The sequence below is a fragment of the Hemiscyllium ocellatum genome, chromosome 3, assembly GCF_020745735.1.
Source record: "Hemiscyllium ocellatum isolate sHemOce1 chromosome 3, sHemOce1.pat.X.cur, whole genome shotgun sequence".
In the NCBI taxonomy this organism is placed as follows: domain Eukaryota; kingdom Metazoa; phylum Chordata; class Chondrichthyes; order Orectolobiformes; family Hemiscylliidae; genus Hemiscyllium; species Hemiscyllium ocellatum.
The window spans coordinates 55,681,485-55,699,963 of record NC_083403.1 but is presented as its reverse complement, the minus strand read 5'-3'; the positions used below and the strand labels follow the sequence as shown (position 1 = coordinate 55,699,963).

At 42.8% G+C, this 18,479-nt stretch overlaps 1 protein-coding gene and 1 non-coding gene across 2 annotated transcripts in view; both read right to left on the bottom strand.

Annotated features, from left to right (window-relative positions):
* faxcb (failed axon connections homolog, metaxin like GST domain containing b) overlaps positions 1-18,479 on the bottom strand; it is a 61,068-nt gene that overhangs the window by 24,869 nt on the left and 17,720 nt on the right. The window contains exon 3 of the mRNA XM_060820788.1: positions 5,639-5,835. Within this exon, the coding sequence (XP_060676771.1) occupies positions 5,639-5,835 (197 nt within the window). The remainder of the gene's footprint in view (positions 1-5,638; positions 5,836-18,479) is intronic.
* Positions 16,538-16,609, bottom strand: trnar-ucu (transfer RNA arginine (anticodon UCU)). Its single transcript has one exon. It is a non-coding gene; the product is annotated as a tRNA-Arg (tRNA).

Below are 18,479 nucleotides of genomic sequence, written 5' to 3'. Positions count from 1 at the left end.
GCGACTTAGTCCACATACACAGAAGCAGCAGATGCCATGTGAGACTCAATGGCTCTCATCGCCATTGTGAGTTCATAACCTCTGTGAGCTAGGTGCCCATCCATGTGCACAATGTATCCCTGCAGCAGCCTTCGCAAGGTGAGACCTGCTTCCTCAGTGTCCTAGAAGTGGATTTGAGAGGTGTCCTGAGGATTCTGAGAAGTCATCAAATATCAGATGCCAATGTCCGTGGACAAAGGGTGCATGTACCTAGTGCCTAGTGCCCAAGGCTTCATGCCCTGAGACACTATTGTATGGTGAACAACATGGAGGGTCTTCACAACCAGTGGTGAGCTGAAGGTGCCAGGTACCCACTCTAACTTCTATGTCAAGAATTTTCAGTATCTAGTTTGCTAGCAGTGAGTGGTAGGGCGTGAAAATTGCGTAATAATGAGCCAAGACATGTAGTTATTAAGATCGTTAACAAGTAACAATCCTCTTTAGCAGGCAATTTGCTACTCCCTAGCAAGAACCTTGCCTCGATGTTAGAACTTAGTTAAATGATGCAGCAAGTTGTTCGCACTTTGAGACAGACCTCATTGAATGTCTCGCATGAGTCTGCCACATTCCCCACCACTGTACATGTGATTCAGACTACTGTAAGCTTCCAGCCATTAGGTATGGTATAGCTCAGGTGTTAGGATGTTGGGCTTTATATCCCACCTATTTTATGCTGATAAAGCTCTCCACCCCCGAGGCTCCCAGCCTCATTCCTGATGAAGGGCTCCAGCCCGAAACATTGATTTTCCTGCTCCTCAAATGCTGCCTGACCTACTGGGCTTTTCCAGCAACACACACTCAACTCTGATCTCCAGCATCTGCAGACCTCACTGTCTCCTCAAGGATTTGCTGTTCATCGCTCTCATTGATGAGTGGCTAGCACTAACAATGTTGCAGTAATCACTCCCAGTGTGGGAGTTGTATTTAATGTCACTCAGTTAAGTTGATTGTTGCTACATTGTACTGTTTGCTGGTGATGTTATTGACTTTGTATCACTGTTTAGTGATGTTGCTGATGGTCTTCCCTATTTTTCAGCTCAGGTACAGGTCAAAATTGAACTCACTCTGTTTCTTTTCAGTTGCTTACTATCCCAGTCACAATGATTAAAAAGAACTGTGGAATCTTTGTTTCACAACTGTTACTAGAATGCAGCTTTTCACCGTTGGACAATTCCCATGCACACTTTGTCATCTCAACAACATAGGAAAGGATTTTACATGTTTGTTGGAGTGTTAACCTCCTCTTACCTATGCATCAGTAAGTGTTTCATAGTTCTCTTAGTCATTTGGAGGCCATACCTCGCATGGCGAAGTTATCTCGTACCTTCTGCCATTGAGAAACTCAGTGAATGATTTTATGTCAACTTTGAAAGTTGCAGCTCAGCATGGCAGGGAGGCAATGTGTGGGTTTTCTTTCACAAATGTTGTCTTGACCATCTTGCCATGTCTTTCTATAAATCCATGTTCTCAGAGGTAAATATGATGTTGAACTCCTACTGTACAGCAAATTCCTTATATTTCCTGGAGATTAATTGAGTTCATTGCCACCTATTGCTCTTTCAGGAATTCCTTATTCAGCAAACAGAATGCATACTGCTGAGATGGTTATTGTAACGCTCAAACATTTCATCTTCCTGTTGAATGGGAACTTAGAATAATAACTTTCAAGAATGAGAAATAGTATCATTCTTAATTGTGTGTAGGGTGAGTAATCAGCTCTGACAGTATGGATTGCTCTGGGTGGTACTTCAATAGCAATCAGCTCTTCTTTCAATCATTCTTCTGATCTCTTGTGGATGTCTATCTTGTACACAGATAGTCTGCCTCTGAGTTTAGACTTCTCCATTTCCATGTAGCTGTCAAGTACATCCCGCATCTCTGAGTTCAATTATTCTGGATCTGGTGAGTTAAACTGGTATATCTGTTTGAGTGGATGCTGATCAGTCTGATTAATGAACACTCATCGACAGAGATATGTATGAATTTTTCTCATCCATACTTGAATGCCAACAGCTCTTCTGTCTTAACATATCTGGTTTCAGCTGAGATGAGAGCTTTAAACATGAATGTTATTGGTTTTCCCTCTTGTACCAAAGTTGCTCCAAGTTTTCAGGAGTAGCATCTCCCTGAAGAGTGTCAGACTTGGCTTTTTGCATGTAACTTTATTGAGTTTGCAGAAACTTCTCCCAAATGCCACTAATTACTGATCCTCAACATTTTCTCTCATGAGCTCAGTAGATTTGCTATGTGTTCTAACATGTGAAGCATAAAAGAATGTGAAGCCAGATAATCTGTGTACTTGATCAAGCCAAAGAAACTTTTCTCGTTGTTTTTATCCTTTAGACTTTCTGTCTCAGAGCTACCTGTGATTTTTTTCTGAACTTGGCTTGACTCCATCACAATTCAGAAGAACTGGCATTCTCTAAACTTCATCGTGCATTTCACTGGATTTATCATGTTGCCAGCTCTTGTCCTACAAATGGTTGTCACTGTCTTTTTCATCTACATCACAGAAATTCATCAACCATGCTGACTGTTCCTGGTTTATCCCACATATTTTATGCTGATAAAATCCTTGCTCATTCTTGGGCTAAAAGGTTGATGCATGTTTTTGTACTCTCTAAAGAGTTACTAAATGGTATAAGTAGCTAAGATTGTTCACATTTCTGTCATGAAGCTTAAGTTGAAATTCTTTTGCCTCAACATTGCCCTGGCTCTATTTATGACTTCATCAATCAGTTTGTGTCCTCCTGTCTTCATATGGGCTTTGTAAATCCTTAAAATACCAAGATCATCACTGGACCATTGTTTTGGTTTATAGGTATTTAGACCCTAAACTTTTCAGTACACAACACTTCAGCTGCACAGGTAGCACAAATTAATGAGTAAAGTAAGCTAAACTCAGAGATGTCAGCTCCCCACTCTGTCAAACATATCATTTTGTGCAAAAAGCAATCCAAGGCTATTTTGCACAAGATACCAGAATTGGTTTTCAATTTTCCTGAGAAATACAAAAAAAATCCACTTTACAAGCAAATTAAAACCCAGTTGCTCCAGTGTTGCCCTTAACTGCACTTTAGTCAGCGGAACACTACAGAACGAACAAATATAGATCATCATTCAGAATTGTGGCAGTTTCATCACATGATATTCCATAGCCGATGAGTAATTTTGCAAACAGGAAACCCACATCTCAAACAGGCGTCTGAACAAGGCCCTTGGAGCCTACTCCACCATTCAGCAAGATTGCAGCTTCTGGTTTTAACTTGGATTCTACATTCCTGCATAACCCCAAGTGTCTTTCATCTCCTTAGTAATCAAGAATCTGTATGCCCGAAAAATATTTAATGATTCCTCATCTACTTGAGGAAAGGGATTTCAAAAACACACAATCCTCTGAGAGAAACTTTTCTCCTCATCTCTGTCTTAGCTGGACAATCCTTTATTTTTAAACAATGACCCCGAATTCCAACTTCTCCCAGAAGAGGAAACATCCTTTCCAAATCAACACAATAAAGGTCCTTCAGGATCTTTTATATTTTAATTATGTCACCTCTGTGCCTTTCTAATGATAATTCATTCTGTACCTCGTAATTTTAGCCAATAATTTTCTAATCACTGAGGTTAGACTGACTACTTGTAATTACCCCCCTATATATTCTTCCCTTTCTAAAGCAATTTTACAACATCAACAGTCCTCCAGCCCTCCAGTAACCCATCTCTAACACAGAGGCTTGGTAAATTTATTTACTTGCTTCTATGAGCAGCCTGGACACATGTTTTTCAGTCTGGTAATTTATTAAAGATGCTCAGCACATCAATACTTTCACTCTCACTATTTCTGATGAAGGGCTTATGTCCTAAACATCGACTCTGCAACTCCTCAGATGCTGCCTGACCTGCTGTGTTTTTCCAGGGCCACACTTTTTGACTATGCTTACTGATCCAATGTTTCACAATCCTCCTCCTTACCTAAAATGTTTGTGCCATCCCACTGTTGTACTGATGCATGCAAAATATTCATTCGGGATTATGTTCAAGTTTGCTGCCTCCATAGTCATTATTTTCTTGGTTTCTAGTCGGTCCTACTCTATCTTTAGTTAGTCTCCTCCAGCTTTTTACATACATAGAAAATAGCTTTGAGCATTCTCTGATATCACTAATATTTCCTTCATAAACCAGATTTGCATTTTAGGTCACATCAGCATTTCCTCTGACTCTCCAATCCTTCCGCAGTATTAACCTTTTATCAGAACTGGGACTGAAATGAGAAGTAGGCAGTTTTCAAGCAAGTACAGAACCAAAAAAGATGGATGTCAAGAGCAGTGGGAAGAGGAAAGAACAAGAGCAAGTTCTCTGACAGCAGAACAAGCAGAATTGTTTAAATGACAAGAGGGATGATGGTCTGAAGAAAAGAAAAGGAATAGGAATGAGATATGCCAATGAAACAAAATCTGAGTCTGGAGGATGGAAGTACATAGCAGAGTAGCAGAGGATCATGTAATTAAAGAAGATCAGGAAAGGAGGAAGCTGCTATGAAACATAGAAACATAGAAAGTAAGAGCCAGAGTGGGCCATGTGCCCTTCAAGACTGCTCTGCCATTCAATATGATCATGGCTGATCATCCAACTCAATACCTGCTCCAGCTTTCTCCCCATACTCCTTGATGCCTTTAGCCCTAAAAACTATATCTATATCCTTCTTGGACATATTCAATGTTTTGATTTCAGCTGCTCATGACTCTCTGGATGAAGTGAATTTTACTCATCTCAGTCATAAATGGCCTACCCCGTATCCTCAGGCTGAGACCCCTGATTCTGATTCCTTGGTCAGAACATCTTTCCTGCAGTTATCCTGTCCAATCTTGTTAGAAATTTACAGGTTTCTATGAGATTTCCCCCTCACTTTTTGAAACTCTAGTCTTAACTGATCCAGTCTCTCTTCATATATCAATCCTGCTGCCTCAGGAATCTGTCTAGTAGACATCTGTTGCACTCCCTCTATAGTTAGAAAATTCATCATCAGATAAGGAGACCAAAACTACACAAAATATTCCCGACATGGTCTCACTATAGCCCTGTACAATTGCAGCAAGACATCCCTGCTCCTGTTCTTGAATTCTCTTGCTATGAAGGCCAACATATCATTTGCCTTCTTCGCCATCTGCTGCACCCACGACTTATTTTCAAGGACTGAATGACATCCATGTCTCGTTGCACCTGCTCCTTTCCCAATCTATCTCCATTCAGATGATGCCTTTTGTTTTGTTTTTGCTATCAAAGTGAATAACCTCACATTTATCCACATTATACTTGATCTGTCATGCATTTTTCCACCCACTCAGCCTGTCCAAATCACAGTGCAGTATCTCTGCATTGTCCTCATAGCTCACCCTCCCATCAAGCCTTCTGTCATCTGGAAATTTGGGGAAATAGTTTCCTCATCTAATGTTCAAAATGACAAAGCATTCTGAAATGGTTGATGATTTGATCTTGCCAATTCTTAACAATAAACCAAATAATACATATACTGCATGTTTTTGTAACATAGCAATCATGACCTTTTTATTCTGTGTTCAGCAAGCTTTCACCAACTTACCAATAGAAGTGTTCTTCCATCATTTTTGTAATGGCCCTTGAGACAGCTCTTTCCCTGGAATCCAGATGTTTATTTAGATTAACTCCCAGTTTTTCTTGAAGAAAGTCAATAATGAACTCTGTCCCTGATACCTTTTGATGATTATATTCAATCCATGGCATCTTTCCTTGAGGAGAGAGTTTGCCATCAAAGTAATTCTAAAAGAAAACCAGAAAAGCATTTTAGGAAAAAATAAATTGCTCCACACACATCTCTTTGTATTAGCATTTTAGATAAAAGGAAAGAATAATTTTAAGTGTTCACATTTGTCTAAATATATTCTCATAGGTTCACATCAAGTTGCTTGGAAAAACAATACTAAACAAGTACTTGAGAGGCCTGCAGAACTGCTGGCACAGAAACATAGGAGCTTATTTTGCAAGGATAATCATTAAATATTGCATTGGCAGCAGATAGTCCTGCTCATTGCCTGGAATTTGGGCAGCTAATTTTCCGTTTTTCACTTTTGGTAGCATAAGCTTCCTGCCAACAGAATGAATGCGAAAATCAATCCACTATATCTTTACATCCTGTAGCTACTCTTGAATGTTTGATGTTAAAGTATGCTGTAAAGATGGAAAATGTTTATATTTTGTAACATCAACATTACTACAATTTGTGTAAACACCCATCCAATGACAAGAACTTAAACTTAATCGAATATGGTTCGAATTCAGTGAATCCTGGCAACAGTTCAACTGTAGTTAGTCAATCACAGACATGCGGTCACCAAAAAATACTGGTCACTGTGTATACCATTCATTAATTGCCATGTGTGCTTTGCCCGAAGACAGGTCCTTGGCTCATTGTCTGCTGATGCTTCAACCTGAGCTGTTTCCTGCAGTTTTTTTTTGTTAGGGGTAGCTTTCCATTATCTTCCACTTTCAGAGACAACATGAGGAGGCAAGTCCTTAGTCTACATCTGCACTGCTGGCATTATACTGAAGTATACACTAATTAGCTAGGTAGCTGAGTTAACCAGCCACATCATTTATTATTTATTTTTCAACTTTGTAATTCTATTTTCAAAAGACTCTGGATTAAGACTGTTAAAGAAATTTCAGCCACCATTTTCAAAAGTACGCTTTCACTATATATCTTAGAGGTTAAAAATCACAACTGCAGTCTGCGTGCATTATTCCACTGGTGAGGGTGTGAGCACATGCACAGTGAGGGTCTGCTGGAAGCATTATTTGACAGCAGGATTGACATTTTGGAGCTCAAAATGCTCTTTTTCCTGAACTCACAAATGGAACACACAAGGGCCTTCTTCTCCAGAAGAAGGAGGAGGGGGTAGAAGGCTTCTCAGCAGGAGGTCTACCTGTCCAAGGTGTTCAGGGCCAATTGCTCCATCTAAACCTTATTGAGGAGCATTAGGGAAAACAATTTGATTGTGCTGAACTATATGAATTAAATTAGTTGCATGGGGCATGCATTCTCCACCTCTGCACATCTTTTTTTCCAATGATATCAATGAGGAAACCAATTTGGGTCACAGAGTTAACAGCTGGTGGTACAGTCTGTCTTTGGAGAATCAACATAAATTTGATTTGGAGATCTCAGTGTTGGACTGGGCTGGACAAAGTTAAAAATCACACAACACCAGGTTATAGTCCAACAGGTTTAATTGGGAGCACCAGCTTTCGGAGCGCTGCTCCTTCATCAGATGGTTGTGTCCTGATGAAGGAGAAGCGCTCAGAAAGTGAGTGCTTCGAATTAAACTGGTTGGACTATAGCCTTGTGTTGTGTGATTTTTAACATAAATTTGCGCAGCAATCTTTAAAGCAGGGCTATGCAAACAAAATCTTCAGTCAGTGTGTCGATGCATACACTTCAAAAAGGAGATCCTTACTGAAGTCTGCCACTTACTGCAGCCACATTCCCAACCTCAGGGTTGTGAAGGTCACTGTGGCAATGATCTCTTTAATTGCTGGGCTCCTTTCAGACTGAAGTTAGAAATGTTTGCAACATCTCAGTTAGTTACCTTTTGTGGAACGTGCATATGGAGAGAAGATCTGGAGACAGACAACACAGTTTTTGCTGATCTTCATCCCAAAAAGCTTTGTGATGTAGAAATCTGTGGTCGAAGTGGCTGGAGCCAGTGTTAAATCCATAGGGAGATTTCTATGGTGTAGTAGCAATATCCCCTTCTTAAAGTCAGTGGACTAAGTTCATGCGGACTATGTAATGTTATCTCTGATTGGGAAATAGCTAGAATCTATAGGGCTGTATACCTGACAGGAATGCATATTGGAAACACCATTTGAAACTGTACTGAGGTACCTCAGAATGGGAAATGCTATGCTGAGGGAAAATATTCTATTGCAATTTTCAATTTGAAGTGACTTGTTCATGGGCTGTATGCTTGACATGGAACGAATATTATAAATGTTAGGAATATTACAATAGTATTGAGGTACTATAGAATACATACCACATTGGTGGCAAGCTGAATTTTATTGTGTTTCAAGTCCAAATGGTTTGTGATGCATTTTTTTTGATGCATCACAAACCATTTATTTTTGGAAAATAAAATACAAGTTTGAATAAGCCAGACAACTGAGCTTCTGCATTCCAAGGGAGAAGAACACATATTTGCCAGTAGTCAGCAGGCAAAAATGGTACTTTTGACTTTGTTCAGCTTCCACGTTGTGCGGGATGCTTTTGATTACACACGTCATTCTGCAGGCACTCCACACATCAATCCTGAGGCATACAATAACTGAAAGGAATATCACTCCCACAATGTCCAGCAAATATGTCATCATATGCAGCAAATCATATTCTGCAGCGGTCCACACAGCCAGCTGCAGTTCAGCCACCAGAACATACTGAAAGGGGACACCTGGAAGATTGGGCTATCTATTGAATATGTTATGGCTCTGATTCAAAACTTAAGCATAGGTAGGCTGTTCACAAATAGTAAAACCAATGGATGTAATTTGCCCAGCCCCATACTCTGGTGGGCTTAAAAGCAAGGAACAGTAAGGAGAGGGAACATTAAGCAGGAAAAGAGAGGGGAGTTGCTGTAAGGGATATCACCCTGACTCATTTACACCAGTAGGAAAGTGTCCCAGAGATGAGTAGGAATGTGATCAGAACTCTACAGTTAAAAGAATTAATGTCCTAATTAGGGGTAGTTTATATTTATCCAGGCAAATATTCCAACGCACTTCAAAATGTTGCCTAGTAAACACAGAAACAGGTTTCTTTGGGGTGTCAACAGGTAAGTTACTTGTCACAGAATTCCCAGCCTCTGGCCTCTTCTTGTCGTTCCAATATTTATGTGGCTGTTCAAGTTAACATTCTGGTCAGTAATAACAACCTTCCAGATGTCGATGACAATTTAATTATGACAATCTATTGAAAGTCAAGGAAAGGTGGTTTCCTTTCTTCTGCCAACTTTCCAGGGATATAGAGTTCCAAAGACTCAAAACCTCAGACAGAGTAGTATCATTCTCAATGAATTCTAAGGAGGTATTTTATTATTTTATTCAGCTTGTTTTTTTAAACTAACCTTAGCATTAGCTGCTGTACTTTGAACCTAAGGACTATCATGCACTCTCTTGTGATACACTGGTAGAGTCCATACCCCTGGATTTAAAAAAGCCTGGGTTCAATTCCCACCTACTCCAGAGGTGTGTACTAATACCTCTGAATAGGTTGATGAAAAAAATGTTTTTTTTAAAAAAAGCATTTTTTGCTGTCTTGCCTGTTCCTCATTCATACTTTTAAAAAATATTTTCTAACCAACCTGCTTACAGATATTATTTCACACCTCGGGAGCAGGTGGGATTTGAGCCTTCCTGGCTCCGAATTGACCATAATGCCCCTATACTCCAAGAACCCTTTTACTCATTCATATTCTCAGCTGATTAAGTTCAATATATATCACAAGGCAATCAATCCACCAATAAGTGCTGAAATCCTTTGACAGGTTTGAACACTTACTCATTTGATCATTCAAATCAGATTACAGGGGGATTCTGGTGGCACAGTTGTAGTGACCCTAACTCTGAGCTAGGAGACCCTGGTTCAAGTTTCATCCATTCCAAAGGTGTGTGGCAACATCTCTGAACAGACTGATTAGAAAATATATTTCAAACCAAATTATAGGAGGGCTTTTATGGCACAATGCTAACATTCCTTCCTTAGACCGAAGAGACCTGGGTCAAGTCCCACCAGCTCCAGAGGTGTGGAAAAACATTTCTGAACAGGTTGATTAGGAAAATATCCAAAACAGATTACCAGTGGCATCAGACTGGCTCCTCCTTTCTACCCACAGCTTTCAGGACTGGTCAACCTGTGTGGATGCCCTGGAAACCAGGCTGTGGGAGCAATGTACACACCAGGCCAGAATAATCATATTTATTTCAAGCAGGCAAAAAAGCAGTCTGATTAATACTATCCACGACTGATTTCCAGTGTAACTCCATTCCCTCTCACAGTCAATGCTGTGTACTTCTATTTTTTTTCTTGATACCTGCCAATCATTTAATGTTAGGGGATTCTGTTTAGAATGCTGCTGTTGCACATGTTTTTAACATTGTATTAGGCACAGGTTCTGGACAAGCTACTATCATGACTCTTCTCACAGGACCTGGGCAATTCCCACCCTTTCCCTGTCTCCCAGTCCTCTTCTCCCTTTTCCGCAGGTTCAGGATATCTGCTGTTTCCTTCAGTACTGATACCATAAACCAGACTTGTTCTATTCCTGGACACGAGAACATTTCAGCCGTAAAGAGGTCCCACCAGGCCAAGAAAATTCCCTATGGACTTGTTTATTCTTGATGCGGAGGTGCTGGTGTTGGACTGGGGTGGACAAAGTTGAAAATCACACAACACCAGGTTACAGTCCAACAGGTTTACTTGAAAGTACAAGCTTTTGGAGCACTGCTCCTTCATCAAAAGCAGGATCATAGGGCACAGAATTTAAATTAAAAGTTCAAAGTGTCATAATACTGATGCAATGTTTTGAACAAACCTAGATTGATGTTAAGTCTTTGATCACCTAGAATGAGTTGCAGGTTTAGAATCATTAAAATGTAAATCCAAGAACTTCTTTCAAGTCACATTCCCGCGATAACTTCAAGTTTTATAACTTAAAGCCCAGACAGAGTCTGTTTATATTCCAACCTTGAGTCAGGCCCTCACACCCTACACAATCTATAGGCAGTCAGTCCATGTGACAGTTTACAAATTCCTACTTTGGAAATAGAGCCGGTCTGACTCAAGGTTGGAATACAGAAAGACTCTAACCTCACACCTTTAATGCAGTTGAGGATGTCACTTTTTTTAAATAAAATCTGAAGTTATCTCGGACTTGAAGGAAGTTTAGGGACTTACATTTTAATGAATTGAAACCTGCATCTGCATTCTAAGTGATGAAAGACGAACAGTGGGTTTGTTCAATACATTGCATCAGTTGTATGACACTTTGATCTTTTACTATAAATTCTGTGCCCTATGATCCTGCCCCACTAGCCTACCTGATGAAGAAGCAGCGCTCCAAAAGCTTGTACTTCCAAACAAACCTGTTGGACTATGGACTGGTGTTGTGTGATTTTTAATTTTGTTTACACTTGGCTGCTCATGGCTTGATGGATTTCCTGACACCTTTTTATTGACTCCAAAGTGTTCACAAACCTTAAGAACTACTGGTGTAAATGGTTCAGTGAATTTGTTTGCATATTTTATCAGAAGTAATGTTTGTCATTTCCAGCAATGCTCACATTTTATGCTTCAGTTTTAATGGCCTTCACTGGAGCTTAAGAAAATTATGCTGAATGATTTTAAAGTCAGCACATATGGTAGATTTATGCTAACTTGAACTGTACCAAGAAGTGGGAGGCACAGTGCTGGGAACTAAATGTCAATACCAAATAAAGTGCTGTTAAAATGTTTCTGAACCTGACAAGAAGCCCTTGCCAGCTACAATTTATTATGTTACTTCCAAAGCAAAGCACAATTAGCAGAAAAAAATGGGGGGGAGCCTCAGGAAGAGTCCGATAAGGGGATTAGGAATCAGGTGGGAGCAGATAGTCGAGCGGGGGATTTGAAAGTAAAGTGGCACCTAAATAAGTGGGTGGCGAAGCTTAATAGACAGGAGGAGTGTCCAGAATTGGTGGGCGGATTGAGAGTCATGGGGCTGGATAGTTGGGATGAGGGCTCAGCAGTCAGTAAAAGGACAATCCTACAAACAAGTGGTTTTGACACCTGGTCAAATCAGGGAGCGAGCAATTTTGCAACAGCTCTGTTTCCTTTATTTTGCTTTTGGTCCCTCTTTTTGTCTCCCCCGGGCGAATACATGGTTTTGGGAGACAGGGCCTAGATAGAATGTGGTCTTATCGTAATATTCCAGTCATGGTGAGTATATGGCAGGCTGAAGCACCAGCTGGTCTTTTCCAATTTTTCCTTGGAACTGAGCAACAAAAAGCTGAATCAAATCAGGTTAGATTATGATCTATATTTGAATGAACTATAATAACCTCATAATCCTGCACATTTGACCGAGAGCTGAATGTGTGGTTTTCAATACCTTGCTAGATATAATTACTAGTCAGTGGCAAAGATCCAGTGATGGGTTTTGCCAAGCCTGTTTGTCACCATTGAATAATACAACAGCAGATCTGATCAGAACGTGGCTTCAGCAATAAGAGAAGTTTTGAAATTCATAAAGGCGATGTTTACTTTCTCATAAAAGAGGTAATGTGCAAGAAAGCGTGAGCCTTGAAATCCCTTGGACTTTTTGTCCACAGAATAAGGTTTCTACTGCATTTCCTGCAAAGCTGCAGAAATACATTGGCAAAGTCAACAGTTTTTTTTTCTGAAGCTTTAAATCCAGAAAATGATAGAATGACTGGTGAAACATAGAACCATTGGCTGGTTACAGAACAGAAGGAGGCCATTCAGCAGCGGTATCTGTACCAGCTCTCTACAAGGCTAGCTCCGTTAGACCTACACCCTGTTTTCATGCAAATACATTTCCATCAGTTCTTTATTCTATTCACTTCTGAGAGCCACAAACGAATCTGTGTCCACTCTCAGGCAGTGATTCCAGATCCTGACCAAATGCTCTGTAAAGGATGTTCCTTGTATTGTGTTTGGTTCTTTTGTCAACCACCTTAAATTAGTGAATTCCAGTTTCCAAAGTTTCCACCGAAAGGAACAGTCCTTTTCCTCTAACCAGTTTACACCCATCATGATTTTGAACACTTCCATCAAATCTCCTCTCAATTTTCTCTTCTCCATAGAGAACAGCGTCAGTTTCTCCAGTCTATCCACATTATATAAGCCCTTTATCCCAGACTCATTCTCAACTTTTCTACACCCTTTCTGAAGACTTCATAATCTTCCGAACATATACTGCCCAGAATTTTTCAAGTGTACTGCTGCAAAAGATGGATAATGATGTCTGCTCCTTCACTGATATCTGTTCTGCTTCTGCCAGCTCGTTCACCCACCCCAACAATGGTGGTGCAACTCTGATCATCAAATCCTATCTTGATCTGTCCTCAGGCATCTGCTTCCCCAGTAAACAGCTCACCTCCCTCATCCCTCCTTTAAGATCCTTACTCTTTGTCACTCACCAAATTCTCACTGAATACCTTACTTTTTTCCTCCTCTTTCAGTCTCTGAGCTGAATGACTTCTCAACACCTTCAACTTGCATCTGGACTCAGCTTCTTTTCTCTCTCCTACATTGACTGGCCTCCTTTACCTTCTTCTCTCATCTTGCTATCTCCCTTAGCTTCTCTGTAGCTATCACGTCAATATCAGATAAGACCATCTCTGGACATTTCCTTAAATATCTCTCTGTTCACATCCACTTCTACATTCCAATATCATTTCCCAGTTCCCTCGTGATTGTGGCTGTTTTGAGGTCCTCCTTCTCTTTTGCCCCTTTGTCTCTTGATTTTCAAATATTCTAGACAAAAATACTTGTTCAACACTTTTGTCATTTCATTGTCTCCCATCATTAATTCCACAGTCTCATCTTCTAACATATCACTTCAGTCACTCTTTTCCATTTTAGACTCTGTACCTTCTCTGCCACCATGTTTCCTCTAATCAGAATTAGAGGTAGAATTAGGTGTATTGTTGCATGTACTCACACAAGTGCAGTGAAAAGTTTACAAAGTCACCACTTACAGCACCATCTTAGGTACAAAGATACTTAAGTGCATGATCTTAGGAATAAATTAGAAAAATAAAGAAATAAACAAGGTTAAGCGTTACAGTCCTTTAAGCTGAACATGCCAAGCCTTGCCTACAGTCCACATTGGGCCTCGCCTCCAGTCCATGCCGGGCCTCACCTCCACACTGCACCAGGCCTCCAGACTGTACAGCAACTCACCTCCAGGCTGCAGGAGGCCCCGCCTCCAGACCATCTGAGCCCTTGCCACCAGACCACACCTGGCCTCACATCCAGACTGCACCCGGCCTCACCTCCACATCCCACCAGGCCTCACTTCCAGACTGCACCGCACTTCGCCTCCAGACCGCATCCAGCCTCGCCTCCAGATCGCACCAGGCTTCATCTCCAGACCGCATCCAGCCTCGCCTCCAGACTGCACCAGGCCTCACCGCCAAACTGCATCTGGCCCCACCTCTAGACCGCATCCAGCCTCGCCTACACACCCCACCAGGCCCCACTTCTAGACTGCACCACACCTCGTCTCCAGGCCACAGGAGGCCTCGCCTCCAGACCACATCCGGCCTCACCTCCAGACCGCATCCGGCCTCGCCTCCAGACCGTACCAGGCTTCACCCCAAACTGCATCCGGCCTCACCTCCAGACCGCACCCGGCCTTGCCTCCAGACTGCACGAGACCTCGCCTCCAGACTGCACTTGGCCTTGCCTCCATACTGCACCTCGCCTCACCTCCAGACCTCACCTGGCCTTGCCTCCAGACCGCATCCGGCCTCGCCTCCAGACTGCACTAGGCATCACCCCCAAACTGCATCCGGCCTTGCCTCCAGACCGCACCCGGCTTTGCCTCCAGACTGCACGAGGCCTCGCCTCCAGACTGCACTTGGCCTTGCCTCCATACTGCACCTCGCCTCACCTCCAGACCTCACCTGGCCTTGCCTCCAGACCGCACCCGGCCTCGCCTCCAGACTGACCTTGGCCTTGCCTCCATTTTGCACCTCACCTCACCTCCAGACCTCACCAGGCCTCACCTCCAGGCTGCACCAGGCCTCACCTCCAGACCGCATCTGGCCTCGCCTCCAGACTGCACTTGGCCTTGCCTCCAGACTGTACCTGACCTCGCCTCCAGACTGCACCTAGCCTCACCAGGCCTCACCCCTGAACTGCACCCAGCCTCACCTCCATACTGCACCTGGCCTCGCCCCCAAAATGCACCTGGCTTCACCCCCAAACTGCAGCCGGCCTCACCCCCAAACTGCAGCCGGCCTCACCTCCAAACCGCACCCAGCCTTGCCTCCAGACTGCACCTGGCCTCGCCTCCAGACCACATCTGGCCTCACTTCCAACTCTCACCAGGCCTTTACTCCAGACTGCACTTGGCCTTGCCACCAGATTGCACCTGGCCTCACATCCAGACCTCACCAGGCCTTGCCTCCAGATTGCACTTGGCCTCACCTCCAGACCTCACCATCGCTCACATCCAGACCTCACCAGACCTTGCTTCCAGACTGCACTTGGCCTTGCCTCCAGACTGCACCTGACCTCAATTCCAGAATGCACCTGGCCTCACCTCCAGACTGCGCTGGGCCTTGCCTCTGGACTGCACCAGGCCTTGCCTCCAAACTGTGCCGACCTCACCTCCACATCGCGAGTCCTCGCTGAAGTCTACTGCAGACCCGCTCTGGGTACCAAGCTCCGACATTTGTCATATACATTTGTCAATACAGGTCTTTCTGATATAACATGACAGTTGTGTTCCTTTGCAGCCTCGCACCAGAGAAAATCACGCTCTGGTAAACCACTATAGATAATCGTGCTGTATAAGATCACTCATAGAAAATTGCTGTACCTGTTCAATAGAAAGTTCATGATATCCAAACAACATCCACAATTTGTCAATCACGTTACAGTCAATTTGTGCTGATGAAACCCAGATTATAGTAGAACGTCCTGTATTGGTCACCATCCCTGTGTACTGCTGTAATCCATGTCCATGCTTTTCTCACATCTGATTCAACGACTTGAATGAGCTCCTGTCTAACTACTCATCTTCCAAATTCAGTGTATGTCAGACTTTCCAAAAATCTATAGACTGAATCCTAGCTTGCACCAAGTTCCTTTCTTTCAAATGTTTATTCATGCAATATTGACATTGCTGGCAAAGCCAAAATTTATTGCCCATCCCTAATTGCCATTGAAAAGGCAGTGGTGAGCTGCCATCATGAACTGCTGTGGTCCTTACATTGTAGCTACTGTGCTGTAGCAGGATTTTGACTCAATGACCATCAAGGTACAGTGATATAGTTCTGCACAGGATGCTGGGTGGCTTGGATGGGAACTTCGAGTTGATGGAGTTTTGTATCTACTGCCCTTTGTAGGTGTTAGAGATTATGGACATACAAGGTGCTGATTAGATTAGATTACAACAAGTCCACACCGACCCACCGAAGAGCAACCCACCCAGACCCATTTCCCTACACCTAACACTGCGGGCAATTTAGCATGGCCCATTCACCCAACCTGCATGTTTGTGGACTATGGGAGAAACCTGGAATACCCGGAGGAAACCCACACAGACACGGGGAGAATGTGCAAACTCCACACAGTCAGTCGTCTGAAGTGGGAATGGAACCCGGGTCTCTGGCGCTGTGAGGCAGCAGTGCTAACCACTGTGCCACCCATTAAAAGACAGTTTAGAAATCACAACACTGCAATGGCTGGGAATTGAACCCAGGTCAACTGCTTAGAAGGCAGCTATGCTCACCACTATACCACTATCACCCAGCTATTGGAGGAATCTGATGTGAGTCTGGTGAGTTGCTGCAGTGCAATTTGGAGACACATCACACTACTGTATGTACAGCTTACAGAAAGCTCACCGTGTTACATGTGCAGCCAGACAGAATCGAAACCTCACCATGTGGGGTAGCTTGGCTGCCACCATCCTCTTAAATGTAAGGATCTACATCCTGCTTGGTCTAGTATGGCAAAGGTAAATTATTAATTAGTCTAACTAGAATAGGCTTTTGTAATTATTAGGAAGTATTTTATTGCATGTTAGCAACTAGTTAAGGTTACATCGATACAAAAGATTTTGTTAGAGAGATTGTGAGGAGAATCTGGTTGTTAGGTTTTAATTTTTCAAGATATTAAGCTATCCTGCCTTCAAGCCCAGATGATATTATCCCACTGGGTGATGTTTATTGCACTTCACTGTATTAACCCATTCAGACTTATAGAGATCTACATTCAACATATACTGCTGCCACTTTGCTTTGGTGGTGAAGGGAGTGAATGATGAAGGTGATGAATGAAGGGCCAATTAATCGGGCCAGGTAATCCTGAATGAAGTCAAGGTTTTTGAGTGTTGTTGGAACTGTACCTATCCAGGGAAGTAGATACCCTCCCGTCACAACTCTGACTTATGTTTTGTATATCACACAAACTCATGAACAAACCCAAGGACACCACTTTCATGCTGGAATGTGCCTCAGATTCCCCTCATGTAAGTTATCGCAAATATCCTCAGCCCAACCATCTTCAGCTGCTTCATCAATGACCTTCCCTCCTTTATAAGGTCAGAAGTGGGGATGTTCACCAATGGTCAGCACCATTTGCAACACCTCAGACATTGAAGCAGTCCATGTCCAAATGCAACAAGATCTGGACAATATCCAGGCTTGGGCCACCAAGTGACAAGTAACATTCATGCCACACAAATGCCAAGCTCTGACCATCATGAATAAGAGACAATCTAACCACCATCCCATGGCATTGAACGGTGTTACTGTCACTGAACGCCCCACTATCAACATTCTGGGAGGTATCATTGACCAGAAACTCAACTGGACTCACCACGTAAGCACAGTGGCTACAAGATCAGGTCAGAAGCTAGTAATACTGCAGCAAATAACTCACCTCCTGACTCCCAAAAGCCTGTCCACCATCTACAAGGCGCAAGTCAGGAGTGTGATGAAATACTTCCCACTTGCCTAGATGAGTTCAGCCCCAACAACATACAAAAAGCTTGACACCATTCAGGTCAAAGTAGCCCTCTTGATTGGCACTACATGCACAAGTATCCACTCTCTCCACCACTGACACTCATTAGCAGTTGTGTGTACTGCCTACAAGATGCACTGCAGAAATTCACCAAAAATCCTCAGACAGCACCTTCCAAACCCACAAACACTTCCATGCAGAAGGACAAGAGTAGCAGATATTTGGGAACACCACCACCTTCAAGTTCCCCTCCAAGTCATTTACCATCTTGACTTGGAAATATATTGCTGTTTCTTCACTGTCGCTGGGTCAAAATCCTGGAATTCCCTCCGTTGTGGCATTGTGGGTCAACTCACAGCAGGTGGACTGCAGTGGTTCAAAAAGGCAGCTCACCACCACCTTCTCAAGGGCAACTACAGATGTGTAATAAATGCTGGCACAGCCAGCAATACCCACATCCCGCAAAATGAAAAAGCAGGTGCAACTAGCTGCTTCTATGATGCTACTATGCAGAACTGATATTCACGGTGTTCACTACCAACAAGGTGCTGCTATCTTTTGTCTAGCATGTGAATGAGGAACGTGGTATATGAATTTCAGTGTCATTGTGATGGTAGGTATGCAGGCTGTATGTCCCAAGGATTCATGG